General features: G+C 44.4%; 1 protein-coding gene across 1 annotated transcript in view; it reads left to right on the top strand.

The window, feature by feature from the left end:
• The window catches only part of LOC122936316, a 41,675-nt gene that overhangs the window by 18,492 nt on the left and 10,219 nt on the right, over positions 1–12,964 (top strand). Inside the window, exon 4 of the mRNA XM_044292469.1 lies at positions 6,322–6,442. Within this exon, the coding sequence (XP_044148404.1) occupies positions 6,322–6,442 (121 nt within the window). The remainder of the gene's footprint in view (positions 1–6,321; positions 6,443–12,964) is intronic.

Below are 12,964 nucleotides of genomic sequence, written 5' to 3'. Positions count from 1 at the left end.
GCGCCATACATTCTACAGTGGCTGTGCTTGGTATTGCAGCTCAGCCCCATTCACTTTAATAGGGTTGAGCTGCGCCTAGGCCATTTGACCGATGAACGTGACATCACATGGTCTAGGCTAAGCTGTGAGAACACTGCGGCACTCCTGCGTGGGCCAGTGACTTCTCAAACAGCTGATCCAGAGGATAGGTCATCAGTATAAAACCCCTTTAAATATAATTTGAATACTTTTCTATATTCCTTAGGCATTGCTATTTAATATATTGTAATTATATATTATGTTAAAATATTCCTAGTCTGTATGCATCTCAAATATATGTACAAGACGGACAGGGGCCCTCATGTATTCAGACAAAGGAATACTTATCTTTTCTGCCCAAAAGCATCACTTATTCCTTCCAGTTGTTATACTGTAAGAATTCATAATGTAAGGCCTCATGCACACGACAGTATTTTTTCACGGTCCTCAAAATGGGGTTCCGTTGTTCCGTAATCCGTGTCCGTTTTTTCTTCCGTGTGTCCAGTGATTTTTGGAGGATCACCAGACATGAAGGAAAGTAAAAAAAAAAGTCGTTTTGGTGTCCGCCTGGCCATGCGGAGTCAAACGGATCCATCCTGACTTACAATGCAAGTCAATGGAGACAGATCCGTTTGACGTTGACACAATATGGTGCATTGCAAACGGATCCGTCCCCATTGACTTTCAATGTAAAGTCAGGAGTCCCTATCAGAGTTTTCTCCAATCCGATGGTATATTTTAACTTGAAGCATCCCCATCACCATAGGAATGCCTCTATGTTAGAATATACTATCGGATTTGAGTCACATCGTTAAAAAAACTCAGATCCGACAGTATATTCTAACACAGAGGCATTCCCATGGTGATGGGGACGCTTCAAGTTAGAATATACTAAGAACTGTGTACATGACTGCCCCCTGCTGCCTGGCAGCATCCGATCTCTTACAGGGGGCTGTGATCCGCACAATTAACCCCAAATTAATTGGTGGCCAGTGCAGCCCCAGCTCCCTCCCTCTGCTGTATTAATTTCATTGGTGGCCAGTGCGGCCTCCCCTCTCCCCCCCCCATCATTGGTGGCCGGGCGCTCCTCCTACTGGTAAGGGACAGGTCTGTGCGGCACATTGCTTAAAGCACAGATCTGTCACTTACCAGTAGGAGGAGCGCCCAGCCGGTCACAGACAGCGCAGCAGGTAAGTATAATGCTTCTAATATTGCTAAGTAACCTTGGCAGCCAGGACTGCAGTAGCGTCCCCGTTGCCATGGTTACCGATGGGAGCCCCAGCGATTAAACTGGGACTCCGATCGGAACTCTCCGCTGCCACCAATGATGGGGGGGGGGGGGGCCGCACTGGCCACCAATGAAATTAATACAGTAGATGGAGGGAGAGGGGGCCGGGGGGGGGCCGCACTGGCCACCAATAAAATTAATACAGTAGAGGGAGGAAGGGGGGGCCGCACTGGCCACCAATGAAATTAATACAGTAGAGGGAGGGAGGGGGGGGGGCCCGCATTGGCCACCAATGAAATTAATACAGTAGACAGAGGGAGGGGGGCCACACTGGCCACCAATGAATTTAAAACTGGGGAGGGAGGGGGGGTCTGCCCCCTGCTGCCTGGCAGCCCCTGATCTCTTACAGGGGGCTATGATATGCACAATTAACCCCTCAGGTGCCGCACCTGAGATGTTAATTGTGCGAATCACAGCCCCCTGTAAGAGATTGGGTGCTGCCAGGCAGCAGGGGGCAGTCATGTACACAGTTCGTAGTATATTCTAACTTGAAGCGTCCCCATCACTATGTTAGAATATACTGTCGGATCTGAGTTTTCACGAAGCTCTGAAAAATCTTTTATGCAGATGGATCTTCGGATCCGTCTGTATGAAAGTAGCCTACGGACACGGATCACTGACGCGGATGACAATCTTGTGTGCATCCGTGTTTTTCACGGATCCATTGACTTGAATGGGTCCGTGAACCGTTGTCCGTCAAAAAAATAGGACAGGTCCTATTTTTTTGACGGACAGAAAACACGGATCACGGACGCGGATGAACAACGGTGCATTTTCCCGAGTTTTCAACAGACCCATTAAAAGTCAATGGGTCCACTGAAAATCACGGAAAACGGAACAACGGACACGGATGCACACAACGGTTGTGTGCATGAGGCCTAAGTCTTTGATTGATAGAGTGTGAAGCGTAACTCCTAGGGTTTTTACTATAAGAATAAAGAACCTTCTGACGGTGGGTCATAAGAAGACTCAAATACCTCCATGAGTCATGTGTCCTTATTTAACCCTTTCTACCCAGAGGTATTTTTGTTTTTTCACTTTTGTTTTGCGCTCTCTGCCTTCCCAGAGGCATACCTTTTTTATTTGTCTGTTCACATAGCCATATGAGGGCTTGTTTCTTTGCAGGACAAGTTGTACTTTCCAACGCCACCCTTTAATATTGCATATGATGTAGTGGGAAGCGGGAATTTTTTTTCCAAATGGGGTGAAATTGTAAAAGCAAAAAAATAAAAGCAATTCCACCACAGTTTTATGTTTTTTTTTTATTTACGATGTTCGATGTGTGATAAAACTGACCAGTTACTTTTATTCTACTGGGCTGTACGAATCCAGCGATACCTTATATGTATAGTTTTTCTTGCGTTTTGATAAAATAATAAATGTGATAAAATAATAAAAAAAGTGGGGAATAAAATCAGTTTTATTTTTTCATCGCCATATTTTGACCCCTATAACTTTTTTGTAATTATGTGAATGGAGCTGTGTGGGGGCTAATTGTTTGCGTGGTGATCTGAACTTTTCATTGACTCATTCTGGGGTGTGTATAACTTTTTGATCACTTTTTATTTAATTTTGTTGTCGAAAATGAAGCGGAATAGGCCATTTTGACGCTTTTTTCCGTTTTGCTGTTTGCCGTATGGGGAATATATTTTAATACTATGGGCGTTTTTGCACATTGCAACACCCATGATGTGTATTTTTTATTTTTTTATTAGTTCTTTTATTTTTATTTTGGGAAAGGGTGTGATTTGAATTTTTTTTGTTTTACTTAAATTTTTCCACTTTTTTTTATAGTTCCCATAGGGAACTATAACAACCAATCATTAGATTGCTATTCTCATAGACCCAAATGCACTAGCAGGCAAGGGCTCCATAGGAAATACTATGCAGCCACCTCCTGTCAGTCACAAAGACAGGGGCTGCTGCACACATGCTCCGGATCCTCCGATCGCCGAACAGGGGGAGCCCGAGCATCACCGGAAGCGCGCTGTGGTTAGGATTGACCACGGCATCTGAGGGGTTAAATGTCCGCGATCGGCTATAAGAAACAGCAGGCCACCCGCGGCTATGGCGTTCGCTCCGCTCAGGAGCAGGCACCATCTTTAAAGACCCGGCCAGCGCCTTACCCTTAGAGGGAATTTTAAGATTTACAGCATTACAGACTAAAAGAAAACATTCCTTTTGTTTACTGGTCATACAAAAATTCTACCATGACATCATTATTTGCTAAAATGAATACCATCAAAATGTAGTCTCAAAAGTTGAGCAAATCGAATCCAACAAAGTGGAATTTCAGGACAAATTCCATTCGCCGTGAAGCCAGATTTCCTTGTGCTTCATGGTAGTGAATCGATTTAACCTGAAATAGTGTAAAAAACAAAAAAAAAAAATCATACTTACCTCCTCCATTTGCTCGCGACGGGCCGGCCGCTGCCATCTTAATTGAAGATCTCGGCCGAAATACCTTGCTGGTGTAACAATGTCATCTCGGGCTGCGCAAGATTTTGGCCCAGATCTTCTAACGAGATAGCGGCGGCCGGCCTGTCGCAAGTAAATGGAGGTGGTAAGTATGATTTAAAAAATTTGGGGGTTTAATTTGACACAGTTTTTACTCTCAGATGCCACGATCATGTATGAATGCGGCATCTGAGGGGTACAATGATGGGGAGCGGCACTATCGCAGCTCCCTGTCATTGCACCTGCTACTTACAAAAAAATTTGCTTCGTGACGAAGTAGCTCGTCATGAAGCAAATCTTTTTGTAAAATTCAGCCAAGCAGCCGGATTCAGTTTTATGAAACTTTGCTCATCTCTAGTAGTCTCACAAAAACTGTATCCATTTGTCATATTATCCCTTCTCAAGCAAATACAGTAGTCTTATTCAATCATTAGAGGACCTGTAAGTGTAACCTCTCCTGACATGTCTGTTTTAGTACCTACCGTACCTCCTTCCCCAATGCAATAACAATTCTGGAGCCTCTATTTTTATCATTTTATGCTGTGCCATTCCTTTATTATTCCTGCTAGAAGTTATGAATTAATTAGTAGTAGTTTGAAATGAAACTGGGTGTTATCAGTTCAGTGCGTGTCCCTGCACAGTCTTGCACTATCCTATCAGTGGTCCCCATGGCACACTGTACAAGGAAACACACCCAACTGGTACAACCATTTGGACTTTCATTGAAATCTGGTGCCAATTTATTCATAATTTTTAGCAGGAATAATAAAGAAATAGCACAACATAGAGTAGATGATCCAGAATTGTTATTACGTGAGGAATGCAAGTAGTTACTAAAACAGACAAGTCAGAAGAGGTGACCGGTCCTCTTATGCTGCGTTTTATTTGGGGCAGAATAAAAGGCAAGTAAGAACTACGTTGATGAACCCTTTTTTTTAAAGCTGTGTGGTGGCAGATGGGACTTCCAGATATAACATGCTAATCTGTAGCCTCTAAGGCAGGCATGTCCAAACTGCGGCCCTCCAGCTGTTGCAAAACTACAACTCCTAGCATGCCTGGATAGCTTACAACTATTATGGCATGCTGGGAGTTGTAGTTTTGCAACAGCTGGAGGGCCGCAGTTTGGACATGCCTGCTTTAAAGAATGATTCCTAAAACAAATGGCACAATTTTTGCATAACTTGGACAAGTGTGGGTCACTTTGTTCATTGGGCCACCACAGTGCTCTAGTAACATTTTGTTTGTTGCAGTATATTATTTTACAATTTATTTTTATTTTATCTCGGCAGTTCGGATCAGTAATTGAAAGAAGCAAACTTGTGTCATATGTGTGCTCTTAATTAGTGATGGACGAACATCTGCCGGGACGGTTCGCGAACGCGATCAAATGTTCACGAACCGCAAGTTCTCGGCGAGTCCTATTCACTTTAATCACTTTAATGGCAGGCGAACCTGAAAAACCTTCAGCTCATATTTGCAGCCAAGAAATAATTACTAGAAGTGCACAAATAGTCCCACAACATGGACAGTGACATACCAGATGTATTATTGGAATTTGCGATCTCCATTCATAATTTTTTTCGATGTGAAATATCGGCAATATAATTTTCGCGTACGCGCAAATGCACTATACAGTACCCAAATGCACTATAAAGAAAGTATATTGGTATATAACACCCATGCTTCAATCAGTTTTTTTGGGGTCGACGACTGGTATATCACACCAGTAGAATTGATATGTTCCAATAACACTTGTCCTACTATATACCTGCAGTATCGCAGCAGAACCGCACACAACTGCCGCGCAATACAAATGCACTAGAATATACTTTCTATGTTAGAAACTATATTATGACATTGTACAATGAAGGCAATCCATTAGAATATACATAAAGATAAAACGTAACCTTTAATAATGTTACTATGAGGGTCCATTCACACATCCGTAAGTGTGTGAATGGACGTGGCGATACCTAATATGTATACTTTTTCTTATTTATTTAAGTTTTACACAATAATAGCATTTTTGAAACAAAAAAATTGTGTTTTAATTTTTTGCGGGATGAGGTGATGGTTTTATTGGTTCATTTTTTATGGTGTTCACTCGAGGGGTTAGGTCACGTGATATTTTTATAGAGTTTGTTGTTACAGACGCGGCAATACCTATTATGTTTACTTTTTTTATTTATTTCACTTTAACACAATAATAGTATTTTTGAAACAAAAAAATGATGTTTTAATGTGTCCATGTTCAGAGAGCTATAGTTTTTTTTTGATCACTTAGGGAGGTATCGCTATCTGTCTTTAGAAAACAGTTAACTTTTGGATTTTTTTTTTACATATAAAGGTAAAACATATTGACTCAAATTCACCATTAACATGAAGTACAATGTGTCACGAGAAAACAATCTCAAAGCTATTACCACATAGAGTGACACATGTCAGATTTGCTAAATTAGCCCCGGTCAGGAAGGGGATACATAGTCTGGTCTGGAAGTGGTTAAAGAATTATACTGTTTAATGATTTATACTATAAATTGTCATTCTTGTAATTTTAGTGTGAAAGCAGCCACTGGATTTGATGACTACTCTGCAGAGGATGTGCTGCTGAAAAATGCACAGAACTTAATTCATAGTATTTTACAGACATGGAAAGCAGCAGAGGCGGCATGCATTAAGGTAAACTGCCATATACCCAGGGGCGTAACTACCATAGTGGAAGACCATGCGACTGCTACGGGGCCCAGGGCAAGAGAGGGCCGAGTTGGGATCATCCCCTCTTCTACTGGGAGTGAAAACTTGGTCAGGACTCTACACTCTAAGGCCTCTTTCACACTGGCGTGTGCGGCCCGTTGCCGTATTGCAATACACGGGCGCCGTTCCGTGGGCATTCCGCATCACGGATGCAGACCCATTCACTTGAATGGACCCGCAAATCCGGGTATGCGGAATGGTGTGAAATGGAACCACGGAACGGAACCCTACGGAAGCACTACGGAGTGCTTCCGTGGGGTTTCGTCCCGTACTTCCGTTCCACAAAAAGATAGAACATGTGCTATTTTTTTATGCAACAGCTGGATCGTGGACCCATTCAAGTGAATGGATCCGCGATCCACTGCGGCTGCCCAACGGACTGTGCTCGTGCATTGCGGCCCGCAATTTGCGGGCCACAGCATGACCACGGGCCGCACACGCCAGTGTGAAAGAGGCCTAAAGGAACAACTTTTAGCAAATGAGGCAGTGGATAAAATGGCCCGAGGGTCATTGAAAGAGGTTTAGGCAGAAACCCTTCTCTCCTGTGTGGGGGACCTGGTTTGATCCTCACTATGGCACTGTGGGGCCCTTACTTTTAAATGTACGCCACTGCATATACCTTATTTCAAGAAAATCCATGGTGCATTCATTCTTAGAATGTAGGGATTTGCTCTGGTAGTTAGGACTACCTTCTGTCCTGTGTGGGGGGCCTGCTTTGATCCTCACTATGGCACTATGGGGCCCTTACTTCTAAATGTACGCCACTGCATATACCTTATTTCAAGAAAATCCATGGTGCATTCATTCTTAGAACGTAGGGATTCACTCTGGTAGTTAGGACTAAAGGATGCAGTATAGAGGCAAAGTACACAGTTCTTGAATCAAACACTGGTGAATCAGATATGGTGTATCACAAAACGCAGGTGGCTTGGTGTTTGTTCACACACAAGGAAAGTCCATAAATAATAAAAGTCACCTTTTCTCCTGGGTGTTAATTTACACTCTGTTAGCAGTTCAGCCTCATCAAATCGCCTTTAGAGGGACCTGAGTCCTCCAGCCCAGCTCAAACCTCAAATCCTAGCAGAGCCCTCAGTTCACAGCACACAGACTCAGTGGCGGATCCAGAGCCTGGTCTCGGGAGGGGCACTTCCCCGGGCAATAGGAGATTATGGGGCCCCTGTGTCTTCGCCACCCTCAAGCTACACCCACACACAGCCCCACACATATATCGCTCCCATACCTCTTACATCCAGTGACGTCTCCTTTGATGTAGATGTTCTCTTTCTTCATCTTCTCCATTCAGACCAGACCACCATGATGATTTCTTTCAGCCATACCCCATCTCTGCAGAGTTTGACAGACATCTTAGTTTGCTACTTTTCCTCCCACCTTCTTAACATCCCATCATGCACCCTCAATACTGAGACTCTGTGCCCCAAAAACTATACTGTAGAAACAGATAAACCCCCTGAAAATACTAGTTACACACAGATAGTGCCCCCTTTAATAATTATTGGAACACAATGCTCTAAAAAACTAACCGCACCCAGCAAATAGTGCCCCTGACACTAATAGTGTAACCATAATGTCCCCCAAAAATAACTGTGCTAAGCTGATACTGTGCCAGGGTGCCCCCACAGTAATAGTGCTCCCCAAAATTCCAACAATAGTAATAATTCTGTGCCAGAGTGCACTTAGTAGTAATAGTGCTCCTACAGTGCCCCCAACAGTAATTGTGTCCCAGAAGTAATAATGCTCCCATAGTCCCCCAGTTGTAATAAAGCCCCCTTATAATGTGTGCCATTACAAAAAATTATCTGTTGTGTGGCAGTAAAAAACCTCCTCTTAGTGTCCCCAGTAGAGTCAATGTCCCCAGAGTGCCCTCATGCGATCCAATGACCTGTACTGTGTGCCACTACAAAAAACCCTTAGTGTCCCCAGTTGAGTTAAGGTGCCCATAGTGCCCCTATAATTTGTGCCAGTATAAAATAAAAATACTCCTATATAGTGCCCCCAGAAGATGCCCCCATAGTGCTCCTCCCCGTCCTATATAGTGCCCCCAGAAGATGCCCCCATAGTGCTCCTCCCCGTCCTTTATAGTGCCCCCAGAATATGCCCCCAAAGTGCTCCTCCTCGTCCCCATAGTGCCCTTCATAATGTGGCAGTATAAAATGCCCCTATACACTGCCCCACATAGATGCCCCCATAATGCTTCTCTCCCCCTTCCCCATAGTGGCACAAAAATGAGTGCCAGTATTAAATGCCCCTATATAATGCCCACATAGTGCTCTTTTCCCCCCTTCTCCATAGTGCCCCCATATTGTGCCAGTATATAGGGCCCCTATTAGATGCCCCCATAGTGCTCCCCCTTCTCCATAGTGCTCCCCCCATAATGTGCCAGTATATAGGGCCCCCTTAGATGCCCCCATAGTGCTCCCCCCTTCTCCATAGTGCTCTCCCATAATGTGCCAGTATATAGGGCCCCGTCCCCCTTGTCATACTGTTCAAAAATAATTAAAACAATAAACACTTATACTTACCTCAATGACACTGCGATGCGATGCAGGCCTCTTCCGGCCTGTGTCCCACTCTGTATGTCTCAGGCAGCTTGATGACGTCATCGTGCCGTCTGCATCGGCCTCTGATAGGCTGCAGGCCTAGTGCCTAGTTAATAAAAAAAAAACTGGCTCTGAAGTTGTTCCTAACTTGTCTTCAGTGTTCAGTGCAGTACTGTACACTGAAGATGCTCCAGGCTCACTATTACATGCAGAGCTAGCCTGCTGCTAAACTAACTGCTTAACTCCTATACATCAAAATAACTGAGCGTATATACTATAGAACCACTTGTCCCTTGTCTACCTCTCAGTGGTGAGTGCAGACAGCTTATGTGTCCTCTATATCCCCACTGTGCTCACAAACTAATGAGCTGCCGGGGAGATTTAGGAGAATGGGCAGTCAGCGCTCACCATTGACAGTAAGTATAGAAGGCAGAAAGACACAATAGAAGTGGTTCTACATTCTATTGGGACAGATGTTCTAATAGTACATGTAACTGTATATGTAATATATACAGTGCATTCGGAAAAGCTTCAGACCCTTTCACTTTTTTCACATTTTGTTATGTTGTGCTGTTGTGCTAAAATAAAAAATAAAAAATCTGGTTTTCCCCCCCATCAATCTCCACTCACTAGCCAATAATGAGAAATTGAAAACATAATTTTAGATATTTTTTTAATTAATAAAAAATAAAAAAATAAATGTTGCAGATACAAGTATTCAGAGCCTTTGTTACGACACTTGAAATTTAGCTATGGGGGCCTTGAGATTCTCTTGATCATCTTTTTGAGATGTTTCTTGATTGAAATCCACCTGTGGTAAATTCGGTTGATTGGACATGATTTGGAACGGCACCCTTTGTCTTTATCAGGTCTCACATCTGACAATGCAGATCAGAGCAAATATCAAGCCATGAAGAGGAAAGAACTGCTTGTAGAGCTCTGCAGAGGGTACAAAAAAATTCAGCTGCATTGCAAATTCCTAACAGTGAAGCGGTCTCCTTAATTCTCAAATATAAGACGTTTGGAACAACCAGGACTCTTCCTAGAGCTGGACGCCCCACCAAAATAAATAATCTACAGAAAAGGAACTTGTTAGGAGAGGTGATCAAGAACCCAATGGTTACTCTAACTATGTGCAAATGGGAGAAACTTCTGAGGAAACCAGACACTGTCCAATACCATCCCTACTGTCACGGAAGGTGTACAGGAAACAAGACAATGCAAAATAAATATATGACTCACTGGATCCAAAACTAAGGAACAAAAGGGAGACCCCTGCATAAAATCTGGCACTCTCCCTGACTCTGCTCAGCCTATGCGAACACCCCAATGGTGGATGATGGCATATCCACGTACCTCGACTATATAACACCTGAACCCCCTACAATAGTGAGGGGACACGACCACCGGCTCCCTACACTAGACACTGAGGGAGTCAGGGTCACCTGGGATCCAGCAAACATAAAATCACAAATGAATGTACAACACTTATCTTGTAGAAGACTGGGAAATAGGATCAGCATGCACGCACACTCCAGGAAGTTGTATAAACCGCACACTAATGCATTATGGGGAGGAATTTAAAGGGATGCAATCAGTCCAACTACAAGACAGCTGAGAGAGACTAACGAGATAAGGAACTGAAAACCAAAACAAAGAAAAGCTCAAGGAGGAGGTTCTGAAAGGCATCTGTCAGAGCTTCTCAGATGTCTGGTTGTGACAGTACCCCTCCCTCTACGAGTGGACTCCGGACACTCAGAGCCCACCTTCTCAGGATGGGACCTATGGAAAGCCCTGATGAGATGAGTGGCCTTAATGTCCGTCACTGGGACCCACATCCTCTCCTCAGGACCATAACCCTCCCAATGAACGAGGTACTGGAGAGAACCGCGGACAACATGAGAATCCACAATCCTAGAGACCTGAAATTCAAGATTCCCATCAACCATAATCGGAGGAGGAGGCAAAGGCGAGGGTACAATGGGTTGAACATAAGGTTTTAATAAAGACTTATGAAAAACATTATGGATCTTCCAAGTCTGAGGAAGATCAAGACGGTAGGCAACAGGATTGATGACAGACAGGATTTTGTAAGGCCCAATAAACTTAGGACCCAACTTCCAGGAGGGAACCTTCAATTTGATATTCTTGGTAGACAACCACACCAGATCACCAACATTCAGGTCCGGACCAGGCACACGTCTCTTATCTGCCACACGCTTATATCTCTCACTCATGCTCTTTAGATTATCCTGAATCTTTTGCCAAATCGATGACAAAGATGAGGAGAATCTGTCCTCATCAGGTAAACCCGAAGGCCCCTCTCCCGAGAATGTCCCAAACTGCGGATGAAACCCATATGCACCAAAAAATGGTGACTTATCAGAGGACTCCTGACGACGGTTATTTAAAGCAAACTCGGCAAGGGACAAAAAAGAACACCCATCCTCCTGATTCTCCGCAACAAAACAGCACAGATATGTCTCCAGATTCTGATTGACGCGTTCTGTCTGGCCATTCGACTGCAGGTGGAAAGCAGAAGAGAATGACAACCGAACCCCCAAGCGAGAACAGAAAGCCTTCCAGAATCTGGAAACAAATTGCGTGCCCCTATCAGAGACTATGTCTGAAGGAATACCATGCAATTTGACAATGTGATCAATAAATGCCTGCACCAGCGTCTTAGCATTGGGCAAACCAGGAAAAGGGATGAAATGCACCATTTTGCTAAAAGGGTCCACCACCACCAGAATCACAGTCTTCCCCGAGGAACGAGGCAGGTCCGTAATGAAGTCCATGGACAGATGTGTCCAAGGACGGGAAGGAATGGGTAAGGGGAGGAGAGGACCTGATGGCCGTGAATGAGGGACTTTGGCACGAGCGCAAGTCTCGCAGGCTGCCACAAAACCCTCAACCGACTTACGAAGCGCAGGCCACCAGAATCTCCGAGCGATGAGATCCACTGTGGCTCTTGCCCCGGGTGCCCAGCAAGGACCGTATCGTGGTGTTCCTTAAAAATCTTGTGTCTTAAAGCGAGAGGCACAAACAACCTCCCAGGAGGACAAAGATCAGGAGCCTCTGACTGGGCTGCCTGCACCTCTGCCTCAAATTCAGGAAAAAGAGCAGAGACTACCACACCTTCAGCCAAAATGGGACCCGGGTCTTCAAAATTCCCACCTCCAGGAAAACAACGTGACAGGGCATCTGCCTTCCCATTCTTAACCCCAGGGCGGAACGTGACAACAAAATTAAACCTTGAAAAGAACAAAGACCATCTGGCCTGTCTCTGGTTCAGACGCTTGGCTGACTCCAAGTAGGCCAGATTTTCAGTAAACACGGTAATAGGGTGTCTGGCTCCCTCTAGCCAATGGCGCCATTCCTCAAAAGCCAACTTGATGGCCAACAATTCCCTATCTCCCACATCGTAATTTCTCTCTGCGGAGGAGAGTTTCTTCGAGAAAAAGGCACACGGTCGCCATTTGGCAGGAGAGGAACCCTGAGACAAGACCGCACCCACACCCACCTCAGAAGCATCAACCTCAACTATGAAGGGTAGAGAAATATCAGGTTGTACCAAGATGGGAGCGGAAGCAAAACTCTCCTTGATATTAGAAAAGGCCTTACGCGCCTCTACCGACCAGGAAGAAAAATCTACCCCCTTTCTGGTCATATCAGTGAGTGGTTTAACAATAGAGGAATAGTTCAAAATAAACTTCCTGTAATAAATGGCAAAGCCCCAAAAACGCATCAGCGCCTTCTGATTCTCAGGAAGCTCCCACTCAAGCACAGCGCGGACCTTCTCGGGGTCCATGCGAAAACCAGAAGCGGAGCGAAGAAACACCAGAAATTGAATTTCTGGAACTGCAAACACACATTTTTCCAGTTTCGC

This window comes from Bufo gargarizans, chromosome 4, assembly GCF_014858855.1.
Source record: "Bufo gargarizans isolate SCDJY-AF-19 chromosome 4, ASM1485885v1, whole genome shotgun sequence".
Lineage (NCBI taxonomy): Eukaryota > Metazoa > Chordata > Amphibia > Anura > Bufonidae > Bufo > Bufo gargarizans.
Note: the sequence above shows the minus strand (reverse complement) of the source record. Positions and strands in the feature narration are given on the sequence as shown.